General features: G+C 47.3%; 1 protein-coding gene across 1 annotated transcript; it reads right to left on the bottom strand.

Annotated features, from left to right (window-relative positions):
* Positions 1 to 1,526: 1,526 nt before the first annotated feature.
* LOC137864653 (cytochrome P450 2W1-like) lies at positions 1,527 to 12,396 on the bottom strand. The gene is made up of 9 exons (XM_068698998.1): positions 11,790 to 12,396; positions 9,534 to 9,696; positions 7,518 to 7,667; positions 7,264 to 7,421; positions 6,304 to 6,477; positions 5,165 to 5,306; positions 4,628 to 4,812; positions 3,967 to 4,108; positions 1,527 to 2,518 (listed from the first exon to the last, which is right to left on the bottom strand). Exons 1-9 carry the CDS (start codon positions 11,985 to 11,987, stop codon positions 2,328 to 2,330), a joined length of 1,503 nt encoding a protein of 500 aa, XP_068555099.1. The 5' UTR covers positions 11,988 to 12,396; the 3' UTR covers positions 1,527 to 2,327.
* Positions 12,397 to 13,456: the final 1,060 nt, after the last annotated feature.

Here is a 13,456-nt window from a genome sequence, read left to right as displayed (position 1 = left end):
ATCAGTAGCTGAGTCATAATCAATGTTCTGCCATCATTTGGCTGAAGGAATAAATGGGAGACAGCATTTTCTTCTGTGGAGATACATTCAGCTATCCAGTTTAGTGTGCTGGAGAGCAAGCGATCACTTCCATCTGTCTGCTAATACGGGTACAAGTAAGATACATTGGTAAAGGAGTCAAGGGAACCTGTTTCCCTTGGATGTTTGCACCTTGTGGCTCTCTTTGAGGCATGAATATTGCAAATTCTGCTGCTCTGCCTGACAGAGAAAGCCAGCAGGGAAGGTGATGTCTGAGAAGAGCAGGCTCTGGAGGCTGCTGTGCTTTTGGGGAAGGATCCACCTCTCTCCTCCCAAGCCAGGACACCCAAAGCCAGTGACAAGGGGTCAGGTCTGAGGTTCCACCAGTGAGTTAATGCAGATTTAAACCCAGCCTAGTTTTCTCCCCCAAGCACTAAGTGGTTGCCACATGTGTCTTCTGAGTTCATATTAGTTTTGAAGGGGGGTAGGGCAGGAACAGGCCTGGCCTCTCAGAAGCCAAAGGCAAAAGTCTTTTTCACTTGCCTACCTTCATTGAGTTGACGTGTAGCTTGTTGCTCAGTTGCTTGACCTGTCTGCCCCCTGAAGAAGACCCCATCCTGCTGCCACCACTCCCCAAGAGAAACAGAGTCAGCAAGTGATGGTTTGGGAGGGCCAGAGCTGAGGTGAGAGATTCAAGGTCCAAGGCACTATGCAGAGGGACAGCACTAGCATCAGTGAAGGTGTGGTGGGAACCTTTCATTCTGCCCCTGCAAGTGGGATGTGAAGGTTAGGCAAGGAAAAAAAAAGTGAAAAACAAAGGCTATCCTCAGGACTGACCAGTAGCCATAGCTGAGCTCAAAGGGAAAGCTCTTTGCCTTGGAGAAACCACTCTGCAGATATGGAGGGTGTCCTGCTGAGCAGTTTGTTAGTGGGACTAGGGCATGCAGAACCTCTCATCCACCAGATACGAGTTGAACTGACAATATTCATTGTCACTCTTGGGCTCAGGATCAACTTTCATGTTCTGTGCAGCACAAAGTTGGGTGGCAGGCACATCAGATATAATGAAGACATGGGTAAATTAAAACTTTATTGGGTTCCCATGAAGGGGGAGACAAACAGTGTGATAAAGTACATGATAAGATAATGCATATGGAAAAGGCAATTCACAGGTGGTTATGCGGATGGAAAATTGCCTGAGCTATACATCAACTGGAATAGGATTGCAGAGTGTGATGGAAGATAAGAGTGCTACAGGTAGGGACAGCAGCCAGATAAAGCCACAGAGCAAAGGAAAATAACCAAAACCAGGTCACTTCTAATCCCTGATCCCAAGTCTCCTTGAGTGCGTGTATGCAATGTAGGCACCGTGAAATTAGACTCTATTTGCACGGTCGGTTCCAGTGGCCAAAGTGTCCCAAATACCATATTGATTCCCCAGGAGATGTGAGAGAGGGAAAACATTTGCTCCTATTCAACATGGTCAGGAAAAACAGAGAGTCGTAAAATGAGAAATTGCTCTTGTTTATTTTCCTGTATCATTAGCCTTTTATGATCAGTTGCTGGTACAAATATTAACTGGTGTCAGAAATGTGGCTCTTCTTTCTTTCAGGCTGTGAAGCAGCAGTGAACTTGGTGGTAGCAGCACTCAGCTATCTAAACAGCTTCGCAGACTTTGAGGTGTCTTTCAGGACTCTGTTCCAAGGCATAAAGAACTTCATCCCCAAATCACATGAACTGGTCTGTTATTTTTCACTCTTGTGTTTGACCTGGCTGCCTAGCCCGACAGAATTTGCCTAGAAGCTATGGAGAGCTTGGTTCAGGAGGTACCTGCAGATGGTTCAACTGTGTGACCCATGGCATATTTCTGTGACTCCCCGTGAGTGTCAGTGTGTCTGCCCCAGGAATTTGGGGCAGATTTGTGCAATGTTATCAACCTCACTGCTTTGCCGTGGGAGCCCGGATGTCACACCTACATCTCATGGACTGTGTGCATGTCACCAGACATCCTCCGTGGTCCTTCCAGCTGCTCCAGGCACAGCCTCCCTCTCTGGAGAATGTGTTGGTGAGCCAGGATCACAGTTTGACATCGATCGTCTGCACCCCCTCGCAGCTCGGGACCAACGAGCGGGTCAGTGACCTGCGGGGCAGATGGAGAGGTGGAGGGCAGTGGAGTGGGAGTGGATGGAGACAGCGAGAAGGAAATACGAGCGTGATGTGTCAGGATGGGGGTGGTGAGTCCTAGCCAAGCTAAGTTGGGCCTTAGCAGCTTCCCCGCTTGCCTGGGGGGCTCTTCAGCGAAGCTGTGGTTATTCACGTAGGATAGCACAGGTTGCCTGCGGCCGAGGCCTTAACGTGAAGGTTGTTTGGGGGACAGTGAGGTCCAAGTCGGACTCTGAAACTCCTGGCTGAGGTTGGAAAGTAAATGTCTGCAGCAATCCTACAAAGAAGACAAACAGCTCCATCTTGGCCAGGCTTTCTCCGATACAGTTCCTTCTCCCTGCAGAGGAAAGCAGTGGGTTTACTTGATGGAAGTATCAAGTTAAAAACAGAAACATAATGGAAACAGGGGTGAAACCTCTGAAGTGGCTTCAGGGCATTTTGGAGCAGAGCAGCCCAAGTTGCTAAAGGTAGCTGACCCTTCACACTGGCATCAAGTGGCAGCCATGTGGCAAGCTGCAGGGTTATTTTGTATTTATGATGTACCCTCTCCTCTCCTTTCTTCGGAGGTTATCTTGTCTAATGAATGGGGGATCTCTCGCCTCATTAGGAAATGAGTTGTTGTCCTGCCTGTCACTTGCGTGCAAAGAGACCAAGCAAATCCCTTCCTCTTCTTTGTTCTGTTCCCCTCCCCACAAGACTGCCTGTTTAGATCACCAGCTCTCTGGAGCAGACAGGCTCCTGTTCTGTGTATAAGGGTGTTCAGCACAGCAGGGCTGTGGATTAGGGTTGCAATTTTTGTATTCAGTAAGGAAGAGATCCTTTCCTTCACCAAATTGCATACATGGACTTAAGAACCTTCTGAGCCCCTCAGCATCTTTGTCTGGTCCCTTTCTCTTGAAAAGCAGCCTGATAGAAACATGCCACCTCTTCCCGAAGTGGAATGGTCCAAAACTCACTTCTCACTGTAATAAAAGACTGTTTCTCCTTTCCTACTCCCCCTTTGTGCCAGATTCCCAGCCCTCACATGACAGTCCCTGTAGGGGTGAAGCACTTGGTGGACAGCGAGAACTGGCTTCCTAATGTCAGAAGGGTCTGAGGCTGTAACATGTTCTGGAACACCTTCAAGCCATCATTGCAGAGCAACAGCTGGGAAGTGTAAGGTTACACAGGAGGATTTGTAGGATTTTACAGGAAGTTTCCCTTTGTAGTACTTATGGGCTCCTGCAGCGTTGAGATTTGTTAAAATCCCAGCAAGACTGCTCCATCCAGCTGTGCCCTCTTGTAATGCACGCGGCTGTAGTCATGGAGAGCACAGGCTGGGAGGCAGGCATTTCTGGAAATTAGCAGCCTTTGGAAGCATTTATGGCTGTCAGGAAGGCACTAAGTGATATTTCGTCTTTTAGGAAGGCTCAGGGGAGAGTTTCTGATACCTAACAACTGTTCCAGCCATTAGCTCAGTTTGAGTCCGAAGGGGGCTGGGATTATGAGCCTCCAGGGAGAGAATGTTCATTGTATATTACAGGTGAAACTTAAAAAAAAAAAAAAAAAAAGTTTGAGATGACCAAAATTGCAGACAAAGGTAGTGTCAGGAACAGAATCCAGGATGCCAAGTGCCCAATAACCCCCCTAACCACAGGGTGGCTTCTTCCTCTAAAAGAAATGGTCTTGATGGAATCCTTGGCGGCCCCAAAAAGGCACCACTTAGTTGAGAAGACCCCATTAGTGCGCATTGTAATGAAATGATCCCGCTGTAGCCTCAGCTCTGCAGGTCAGGGCTTTAGTCACCTGTGGAGAAGGGCAGGAAAGCCTCCCTCTTCACAAAATTCCCTTCAGCATCAAGGAAGTGGTTGGGGTTGAACTGGTGTGGTGTCTCCCACTGTGTCTTGTCCAGCAGCACAGAAGTGAGTGATGGGATTACGATTATACCCTGGAAGAAAATACATGAAAGTAGCTTTGTAAGTAAAATTCTTGGGCAGGAGCGACGGATCTGTTCCTCTGTTTTGCTTTATTTTGTGACACAGACGTTGTTGTCCCAGGAGACTTGACCCTGAAAGTTTTATCCCATCAGTCAACAGAGAGAGATGTCAGTGAGATTTTCCCAGCAGTGCCAAGGATCGAAGCCAAATGCCACGTGGCGCAGTGAAAACCTCAGGCAGATCCTGTAAATTCCCTGGCAGATGCTTTGCTGTGCAGATAGCATCAAAGAGGTAAACCAAGGTCACTCCTGGAGTGAGGAAGTGCTGAGCATGAGAGGGCCTGAATCGAGTCCTGTAACACTGTTCTCCACGGACTCAGCATAGTCACTGGAGAGGAAGAAACCCTTCTGTGGTTAATTTTGGACACTTTGGGCTCCTGTCCTGTAGCTCCCTCTAAAGAAAGTGGTCTCTAGTCCTACCAGCAGAAATCAGGAGGAGCAACCCAAAAATGGGCTGGAGCAGTTACCTACCTTGGGGAGGAAGTAGCCCCTGAAGTGGGTGTCAACAGCAGTGCAGCGGGGAACGTGGGGCAGGAGGGTGATAAACCTCTGCACCTCGTGTAACACCGCATTGGTAAAGGGCATGTTCTTCCGGTCCTCGTACGTGGCCCACGTTCCAACTTTGATGGTTCTTCCAATCTCCTCTTGCACCTTTTCTGGAAGGAGCAAAGAAAGTTCAAAAAAAAGTTCAGAACAAAAAAATATGTGTTCCAGCAAGGCAGCCAACACTTTCGGATTCAGTTTTGGTAAAAATATACTTTTCCAGGTCTGGAGGGAGAGGATTCTTAAAACACCATCCCAGCTTTCCCCAGCTCTGTCTCTAGTTCAGGCACGTGCATGGGCTGTTCTCCCAGCATCATGCTCTGGTCTCCACTCTTTCTCCCAGCAAGGCACAGGGAGTCCTTTGTTGTAAGTTCATTCAGCATCTAATTACAGTGGGAATTCATAAATTAAAGAGGTGGGCGGCCTTTCCCTCCCGCAGGAGGAGAGTAGGTGAAAGGAGCTCACTCTGAATCTCCGGGTACTTCATCATCAGCAGGATGGCCCACTGGAGCGTCGTGGCTGTGGTCTCTGTTCCTGCCATGACCAGGTCCAGTATGGATGCTATTAGGTTTTCATCATGGAAGATGCTGTCTTTCTTGTTTTTCTCCTTGAGAGACACAAGCATAGTGACCGGTAAGAAAGCTCTTAAAATAGGAAGTGTCAGCACTCAGCGGGTTTGGGCAACACCACATAACCCACACAACTGTTGGGCATGATCCTGTGTTTGTGAGCTGGGTGATGGATGGCTTGATCTTGCACACACAGCAAATAGCACCAAAGACAGGAGATTTGGAGTGGAGTGGTGGTTTGGCATTCGCTCCCACCCAGAAGCAGCCTGGGGCTCAGGGCCAGATGCTGTTGATAGTCTCAGCCTCACAGGTTTGGAAAGAGCCCGGTCACTCCCCTGTACGGAGGGAGATTCAGCTAATCCCAGACCCTTCCTACCCAGGAAGAGAGCAGCAAAACTGCATCCCCACCAGTGTTCAAAATGACATTTCAGAGTGCTTCTCCTGGGCTTTAGGACTGCAGTGAACCTTCCTCCATATAGGTGTGTAGAAGAGCTAATGCCTCACGTTGGCCCAGCTCCAGTGGGAAAGAAGAAAAAACTCAGAGCCCAAATATTTTGTGTGGAATGAAATCAACTGATGTGTGAAATTGCAGAGTCTCTGCTAAAGTGAGGTGCAGGGCAGGGCTAGCAAACGTGCTGACAATTTATCACTCAAGTGCTTTAAGTGTATCATTCATCTTGGAGCAACTGTATCAATGATTAATTGATCTGTTGTCATAAAAAGAAAGGCAGAGTCAGCTTTCATGTGAATTCATGCATTTTCTACTATGAACAAAGAGTTCATCTCACATTAGTGCTGCTATTTCAGGACTGGACTGAGAGAGTGACTTTCACTTCTTCACTTTGGTAGAAAAATCCCTGCAGTAAATTAAACCAACTGTACGAGACAGGAATCTGATTTCAGTGCCACAAGAATAACAGAGTTACCTTCCACACATTTACATGAGATGACTGAAATCAAGACTCAGCAACTGTTTGACCTAGAAAATCCAAACAAGACGCTGCAAACAGCCAACAGAGCTAAGCAGTGACATACCTCGTGTTGCTTGAATATCAGTGCATCAGTGTAGCTCCTCACGCTGTTCTCATTGATATCTTCCCTGCTTGCCTTCATGTATTGCCTTATAATGGCACGCACATCTTCTATTTTCTCAAGCAAAATCTTGTGGGTTTTGAAGAGAAATCCAAGGAATGGGTAGAAATTGAAATACTAATGAGGAATTTAAAAAGAGAAGCAATAGGTCAGTAGAAGTATCAACATGCTGAAATACCTTATTCCTAGGACATGATAGATCAGGTGAGTTCTGTCTTTTAGCAGTGCATTTTTAGCATCCCAGGGACCGAGAGGGCTCACTGGCACATTTTCGTGAGGGTGGGCTTTGAAACCTATGAGCTTTTATTCAGTACTACCTAATTATAAATATTTGCACTGTTGTGTGGGAGCAGCTCCTCTACCAGTAGGAGGCTGGTCAGCCTCTCAGCAGAGCTGGGGCTCCGGCACGCCAGGCAGGCAGGCAGTTTATGTGACTGCTTGTTTTTTTCCAGCATCCGTTATGAATGATTGAGTATGATGGTTTGAAGATATGCAGAGTTTTCCTGGTACTCTCTAAGAAAGCATTTTTAATGCAGTCTGTGAAGTCTCCCTCACCTGGACGTCAACACTGAATGTGTCTTTTTAGAAAACACCGCAAAGGCAGAGAAAGCCTAGATGGTGTGATTGTGTTGAAGGAGCCATCAAATACCTGTGGAGCTAAAATGACCATAGTTCAGTTCTCATTTTAGCTCCACGCAGATATGCAGGATGGTGCAAAAGCAGGATATCAGAGGGAAATCTGGCTGCACACCTGTGGTGACCAAGGTGGTACATGAAGAACATTAGAGGTGTAACGACAGGTTCCAGACATTTGGAAACTCCTGAACTGTGCCCTGTGATTTGTGTGGTTCATTGCAATGTGCCAGTGGAAAAAGACATTACCCTGTGGGACAGGTTACTTACATTCAAATAGGGAGATCCCAGAAGAATCATAACTTCATCTATGAGTCTTAAGAGAGTGAGAAATGTTGGGTCCTTGTAGTCAAACCTGTCCCCAAAGAGCATGAGGAAGGTGATGTTGATGGGAGCAATGTTGAAGGACCTCAGGCTGAAAGGTTCCCCTGCAATGGGAGGAGGATGGACGTGTTGGTGTGATGTTGTAGCAGCAGCAGTGACACATGTGGTGCTGTGGAGCACCGTGATGGTCCCCAGCTCACCTTTGAAGGATTTGATCATCTCGATAAGGAAGTGAAGCTCCTCAAAGACTTTCCCTTCCATCATTTGTTTGCCCATGCCGAGGTTGCGCATGCTGGACACGGTGAATCTCCGCGTTGTTCTCCACAGCTCCCCGATGGAGAAGAAGACACCTGGGGGGGGCATGAGACATCACTGCTGGCACCATGCACAGAAGTTCCCCACCACACAAAACAAGATATGGAACTGGACGAAGCAGGATCTCCACAAGTGTTTGTGCTGCCCAGTTTCTAATGGATTTGGAAAATAAGGATCTCCCATTTTTCTGTGCCCCATCCCTGTATCCTCTCAGCTCAGTCTTCCCAGTCTCACCGAGCCTGTAGCTCATGAAAAACCAGCTCCCACCCAGCCCAGCCTGCCCCAGCTGCAAGATAAGCAGGTAGGGCTTTCAGACCACCACTGCTTGGCTGTAGGGCTGGGGAGAGAGGTTGGACTTAGTCAATCATGCAACCATTCTGACCCTGTTTGGTTGCAAGTCTAGGGCCTCAAGCAACAGCGTTGTATCTTTGAAGCTTCTCCCTTTGTTCTATTCCAATCATAAAGATCTTTTATCTTTGTGGGATGGGATAATTCAGTCTTGTAAACCCTAGACAGTGCTGAACTGTTTTTTTGAGATTCCCAGTAACAGTGAAAATACATTCCCAATGTATTTTCAGCAGTGGTAAAAACACTATCATTTTGTGGCTGTCACTGAGCTCATGCCTTGATGATCACAGCCGCCATGAGCAGGGATGGGTATTTCATCCCATCAGAGGGTTGGAGATAGTGAAAGAAAAAAATTGTGTTAGTAATCTGAAGACGGTCTCAGACAGTGTCAATTAAAAAAGCTGGATTATAGTATTTCACATCTTGGCTGCAAGGTTTTTACATCTATTTGCCTTTTTTAGAACAAACACAGTTTTACAGCAGGGTAGTTTTAATTTGGAAAGCAAAACTCCTCAATTTAAAAATGTCAAAGCAAATTTCTAAATTTGATTTTTCTTTAATTCAGGCAATTTCATCTGGACCACTCATTTTCTGCAAACAGCTTCAGAGTCAACAAATTGACATTTGCTGGAGAGAAAAAATGTTTCATTGGAGAATTTGTGACCCTTGCTACTTAACAGCCCCTGTGAATTTACAGCTTCAGGTCACCTCTGAGCAGCTCCAACTTGGGTTAGGAAGGTAAGTGTGAAAGGACTTACAGTGCAATACCAACAGTTTCCCAAAGGGATATTTTATATGTAAATCAGCTCTGAACGATGCTTTTCTCCCCATCGATTCCTTTTCCTTATGTAGCGATAAATTCATCTCTTGATATTATGGCTGGGTAATTTAATTTCTAATTGTAATCCCAGCTCCAGCCTGTGACCAGCATATAAAGCTGCCTTTTGGCTGCTCACCGCTAAAGCCCCAGCTGAAGCAGAGGGCGGAAGAACAGGGCAAGATGTCCTCTGAACTAGTCAGAGATGGAGAGCCACCTTGGAAAAACTATGGGATGTTTGTGGCAAGAATTTCCAGACTCAGCCCACTGCTGAATACATTTCACATCCCAGCCTTGGTGGAGACAAGATGCTGGGGAATAATGACATCCAAAACTGAGGTACCTAGCACCGGGTGAACAGGACAAACCCTTCAGATCCATACAGCCCAGTCAGCCAGTCCAAAGTCCCATGACCCCACAGGGGAGGTTTGGAAATGTGGTGGTAGCAGTGAGTTGCTCTCAAGGGCATTTATGGAAATCACCCCAGAATTACCACTGCACCTTTAAAAATCCCACACCTTGCCCTCCAATGCTTAGGATAGGGATCAGTCTGCAGGAGCACTGCCAAAAACAGTGGCAGTGTAAAGGAGACGTGCATGAAAGTGAGAAAAAACAAACATTTTCCATCGGCTTGGCTTCAGGAGGGTCCAAGGGGGATTTTTAAAAGCCTGGCTCTAGGGAAGCACTGAGTGACGGTACCATCCCTCCCACCCGCCCCCCCTCATTTCTCTAGTACCGTTTCCGTTCTGAATTTGGTCAAATATTGGGATGGATGGTCTGTCTACAAACTCCTCTGTGTAGTTCACAAGCGCCTCCCGCACAACTTCATACCCAGTCAGGACCACAACTTTCTGGAAGCCAAAATGGAGCGTGAAGACCGGGCCATATTCTTCCGCAAGCTGAAAAAGAGGCAAGCTGTGACAGTCAGCAAAGAAGGAAAGTGCCCGTTCCTTTCAGAAAGGACTTGCTATGTCTGATGCAGAGCCACCCCCTGCAGAGTGGCATCCATCAGTCGAAGTTCATCATGATCAAGCACCAGGTGTTTGCATGGATGCCAGGCTGGGTGTTGGGGTTTATTGCCCCATGGCAGCCCCCACCCCCAGTCGGGGCCTTGCTAATCTCATTTCTGTGTTAAGGGGAAAGTCAAAAAGTGAAAAACAAAAACCAAGCACCTAGAGTTAAAGACCAGACCTCAAATGGCAGCCCAAGTTAACAAACCAGAGACAGACAAAAACGGAGCAGGCATTTCAGTGCACATAATGATGCTGTCACTTGGGAAAGCTCCTGCTCATGACACCCATCTCGTACCAAAGCACTCCAGCATCCCTGCTGCTAGATCAGGAGCCAAGTTCACCCACGCTGGGTGTACAGTTTGCCCTGCACGACCACAAATTGCAATCCCATGCCCCTGTGCTCGGACCTGGCTTTGGTACCTTTAGCTTAGCTGGGCACAGCAGGGAAACCTGTGGCAGGAGCAGGAGGCTGCCTGAACTGCTGGCTGACCCCGTGCTCGTATACAGAGTGATGTTCGTTTTGCACCAAAAAGGGCACATCTTTGCCACGACATAGCCAGGCTCTTTGCAGAGTGTAGCAGCAGACAGATGAGGAAATGCGTGCTCGGTGAGGACCATCGCACGTGTGCCTGCTGCTACGTGCCTGCTGTGTCCTCAGTGCCTGCTTTTTCCCTGGGTATCTCCACGTCACTGCACCAGCAGCCTGCCCATGAGGCTGAACACCGCTGCTGCGGCTGCACCATGCTCCCTGGCAGTCTCTGGGGACAGCAGAGAAGGGCAGCACCAGCCCTGCTCTGCCTCCCAGGCAGGCACACGCTGTGTGTGTGCAGCCTCAGCCTGCTGCTGCTGCAGCAGCAGCTTTTGTGGAGGAGAAGGGTGCATCCTGCCTGCCTGCATCTCTCCTGTCAGGGTGCCCAGCCAGCAACCACTGCTGCATGTTGCTCAATGCAGTCACCATTTTTTTTATTATCTGTGGGGTGAGAAGCAGGGATAACCCCTCTGGATTCATCCCAAATTAAAGGCAAACGTAGGCAATATCAAATACAGCCTTGCGGGTGATGAAAGCATGCAGAGGTAATTCAAAAACACAGTTCAGAGGCAAACATCTGCCCAGCCCCGCTGCGTAAACTGCCCCCAACCCTGCTGTTGCCCACAGACAAGCCCAGGGGCTGCAGCCTCACCCCCCAGCACCACAAATCCTCCCCGAGAGCTGCCGGCATTTGTGTGGCAGGGGTGTTAGGGAGCCTGGGCACCGCCGCTGCTGTCTGTTTGCTCACTCTCTCCATGTCCCCAGCAGGTCGATCCCTTGGTGCCGTCTGCCAGGGTGAGGAGGGAGCGCTCAGCAACCCCCCGGGCTGTGCCAGCCTCACCTGATGCCAACGAGTGGTTTACCCGCATGAGCAAAGTAAGTCGTTTTAATTGCAAGCTAATGGAAGAGCTTCCAGGCTGCTCAAACTTTCCATCCCACTCTCGTACTGCTATCTAGATTTTAATGCAAATCCAACTCAGCCAGAGGGAAGTCGATTTTGCAACAGGGTGTCTGGATTTGGCACCTTCTGAAGCAGTGCTGGGGTCACCACATCGTGAAATTTCCCCACCGCTTCTCTAGGGCGCGGGATAAGGAAGCAGTTTCATTTCATGCTAGTTCTTTCCTAATGCTATACAAGTTTTCTGGGCATCAGAGCTGTCAAATTAATATTTAAAATCCCACAAGCATTATACACTTCATGTACATCATCACAATTACATGAAGAAATCACATATTACCCAGAGGTCTTTTTTTTAATGGTTGATCGCTCACAAATGACATTGCATCAACACAGACATTGGCTTGAAGAAGATCAGAGAAAATATTATAAAGCAATTTTCACACTTTTACAATTTAGTTCAAATTAAAAAAGACAAAAAAAACCGCATGGATATAGCCCAGGCAGGTTTAAAATGTACAAGGGTCTGGGTTTGGGGTTTTTTTGTCCTACCTTCATTAGAGATTTATCTTGCCTTCTAATATCCACCAAATGCAGGTTACCAATGATCGGAAGAGGAGTTGGACCAGGAGGCAATTTAAAAGATGAATTTTTAGAGCCAGTTGAAAAATAGATTACAGCTAATAATACTGCTGCACAGAGCAGACAAATTAATACAGGATCAGAGATAAAAGAAATTAAAAAAGACATTTTTTGTAATAATATATTTTTTTTGTGTTAGAAGCAATAAAAATGCAGTGGCACTGTTCAGTTTCTGCCAGCTGGCTTTCTGTTTGTTCTCTGCGATTGCTACAAGCACTCGATTCTTATTAAGGTTTGTAGAGTACCTAAATAAATACTGCTTACTCCACCCTCTTTAAACACCTCAGAGAATGTGGTCTAAGCAGTTTGCAAAGCCTGTCCAGAAGTAAAGAGAGTTTCAAATTACAAACCTATGCATGTGTGTGCAAGAACATATACATGGGAAAAGGTGCTTGGCATTCCTCTATAGCCTCCTCCTCCCCGAGACCTCAAAGTCCTTTACTAGCAGTACTATGACCCTCCGAGCACTCTGCTGACACAGGGAAATAAAAAGATTCTTTGAGTACTATTAGAAACCTCCAGATTCAGGTTTGGATAGGGTTTGAGATCTCCGGGCTGCTAGAGAAAGAAATAGTGTTGTTAAGGGAGACTTTAACTTTGTTGATGTCAAGTAGAGATCAAAGGTTGTTGATGATGGTAAAGCCCTTGTATCCCTCAGTGTCGTAGCCTGTAAACTTTGTCATAAAGTAAGCTCTGAGGTGCCCAGAAGGGATGTGATTGTAGACTCCATGTCTGAAGTGAAGGACATGTAATAGCTAGCCATGGAAAATGAGCTTGGATCAAATGATCATGAGTGGATTCAGCATACGTGAAATGGAAAGGCAAAATTAGATCTGAAACTTTCTGGGGGGATTCCTCATTTTGAAAGAGCAGCTTCTAAGAGAGAGAGGGAAGGAGATGAAGTTAATGAAGGTGGCTACCCTGGCAGCTCCAGACTGTGAGCAAGATGGAGAATGGAATTACTTTAAGTCAAAGGTACAAAATACCTGGAGCTTGCATTCCTCCTAAAGGTTAACATCTCCTCCAGAGGACATTGAGATCTGGTAATAAATAGTCAGTGGAATAAGTTTGTTTGGGGAAGAAAGATCTCTTACATTGTAAGGAAGCACAGGGCTAAAGGTACATTTATCCAAAGGTTAGATCATATAAAGAATGTTATTCAGCAAGCATGTCCTCAAACTTGTGAATGCACAGAGGTAGGGAAGGAAGTGGCCTGACGTGAGGAGGGCATAGCTGTGTTAGCATGGTCCCGAGGCAAACGGCCACTTCGGTGCATGCCGGAGCTGCCGCACAGTGCGGAGAAGTCACAGCACGGTGGTGCCCAGAAGCAGAAGCTGTAAGTGTGTCGCAACATTTCTGGGATTTTTTTTTTTTTATTAGTTTCCAAGAAATGGGCTGGAGGCAACGGTTTTCCGAAGAGCATGCCTGGGATGACTCAACCCTGCCTGCTCAAGTGAGCAGAGAGGCAGGGGGGGCGTAAAGGCAGGCAAGCAGGATCAGGGCTGGCAGGGGGCACAGGACATGGGCACCGCGATGACAGCTGGCAGGGGCACAAGCTCCGTGCCCTGGGCAAGGTG

Source organism: Anas acuta, chromosome 15 (assembly GCF_963932015.1).
Source record: "Anas acuta chromosome 15, bAnaAcu1.1, whole genome shotgun sequence".
NCBI classification, from domain to species: domain Eukaryota; kingdom Metazoa; phylum Chordata; class Aves; order Anseriformes; family Anatidae; genus Anas; species Anas acuta.
This window is presented reverse-complemented; position numbering and strand designations above follow the sequence as displayed.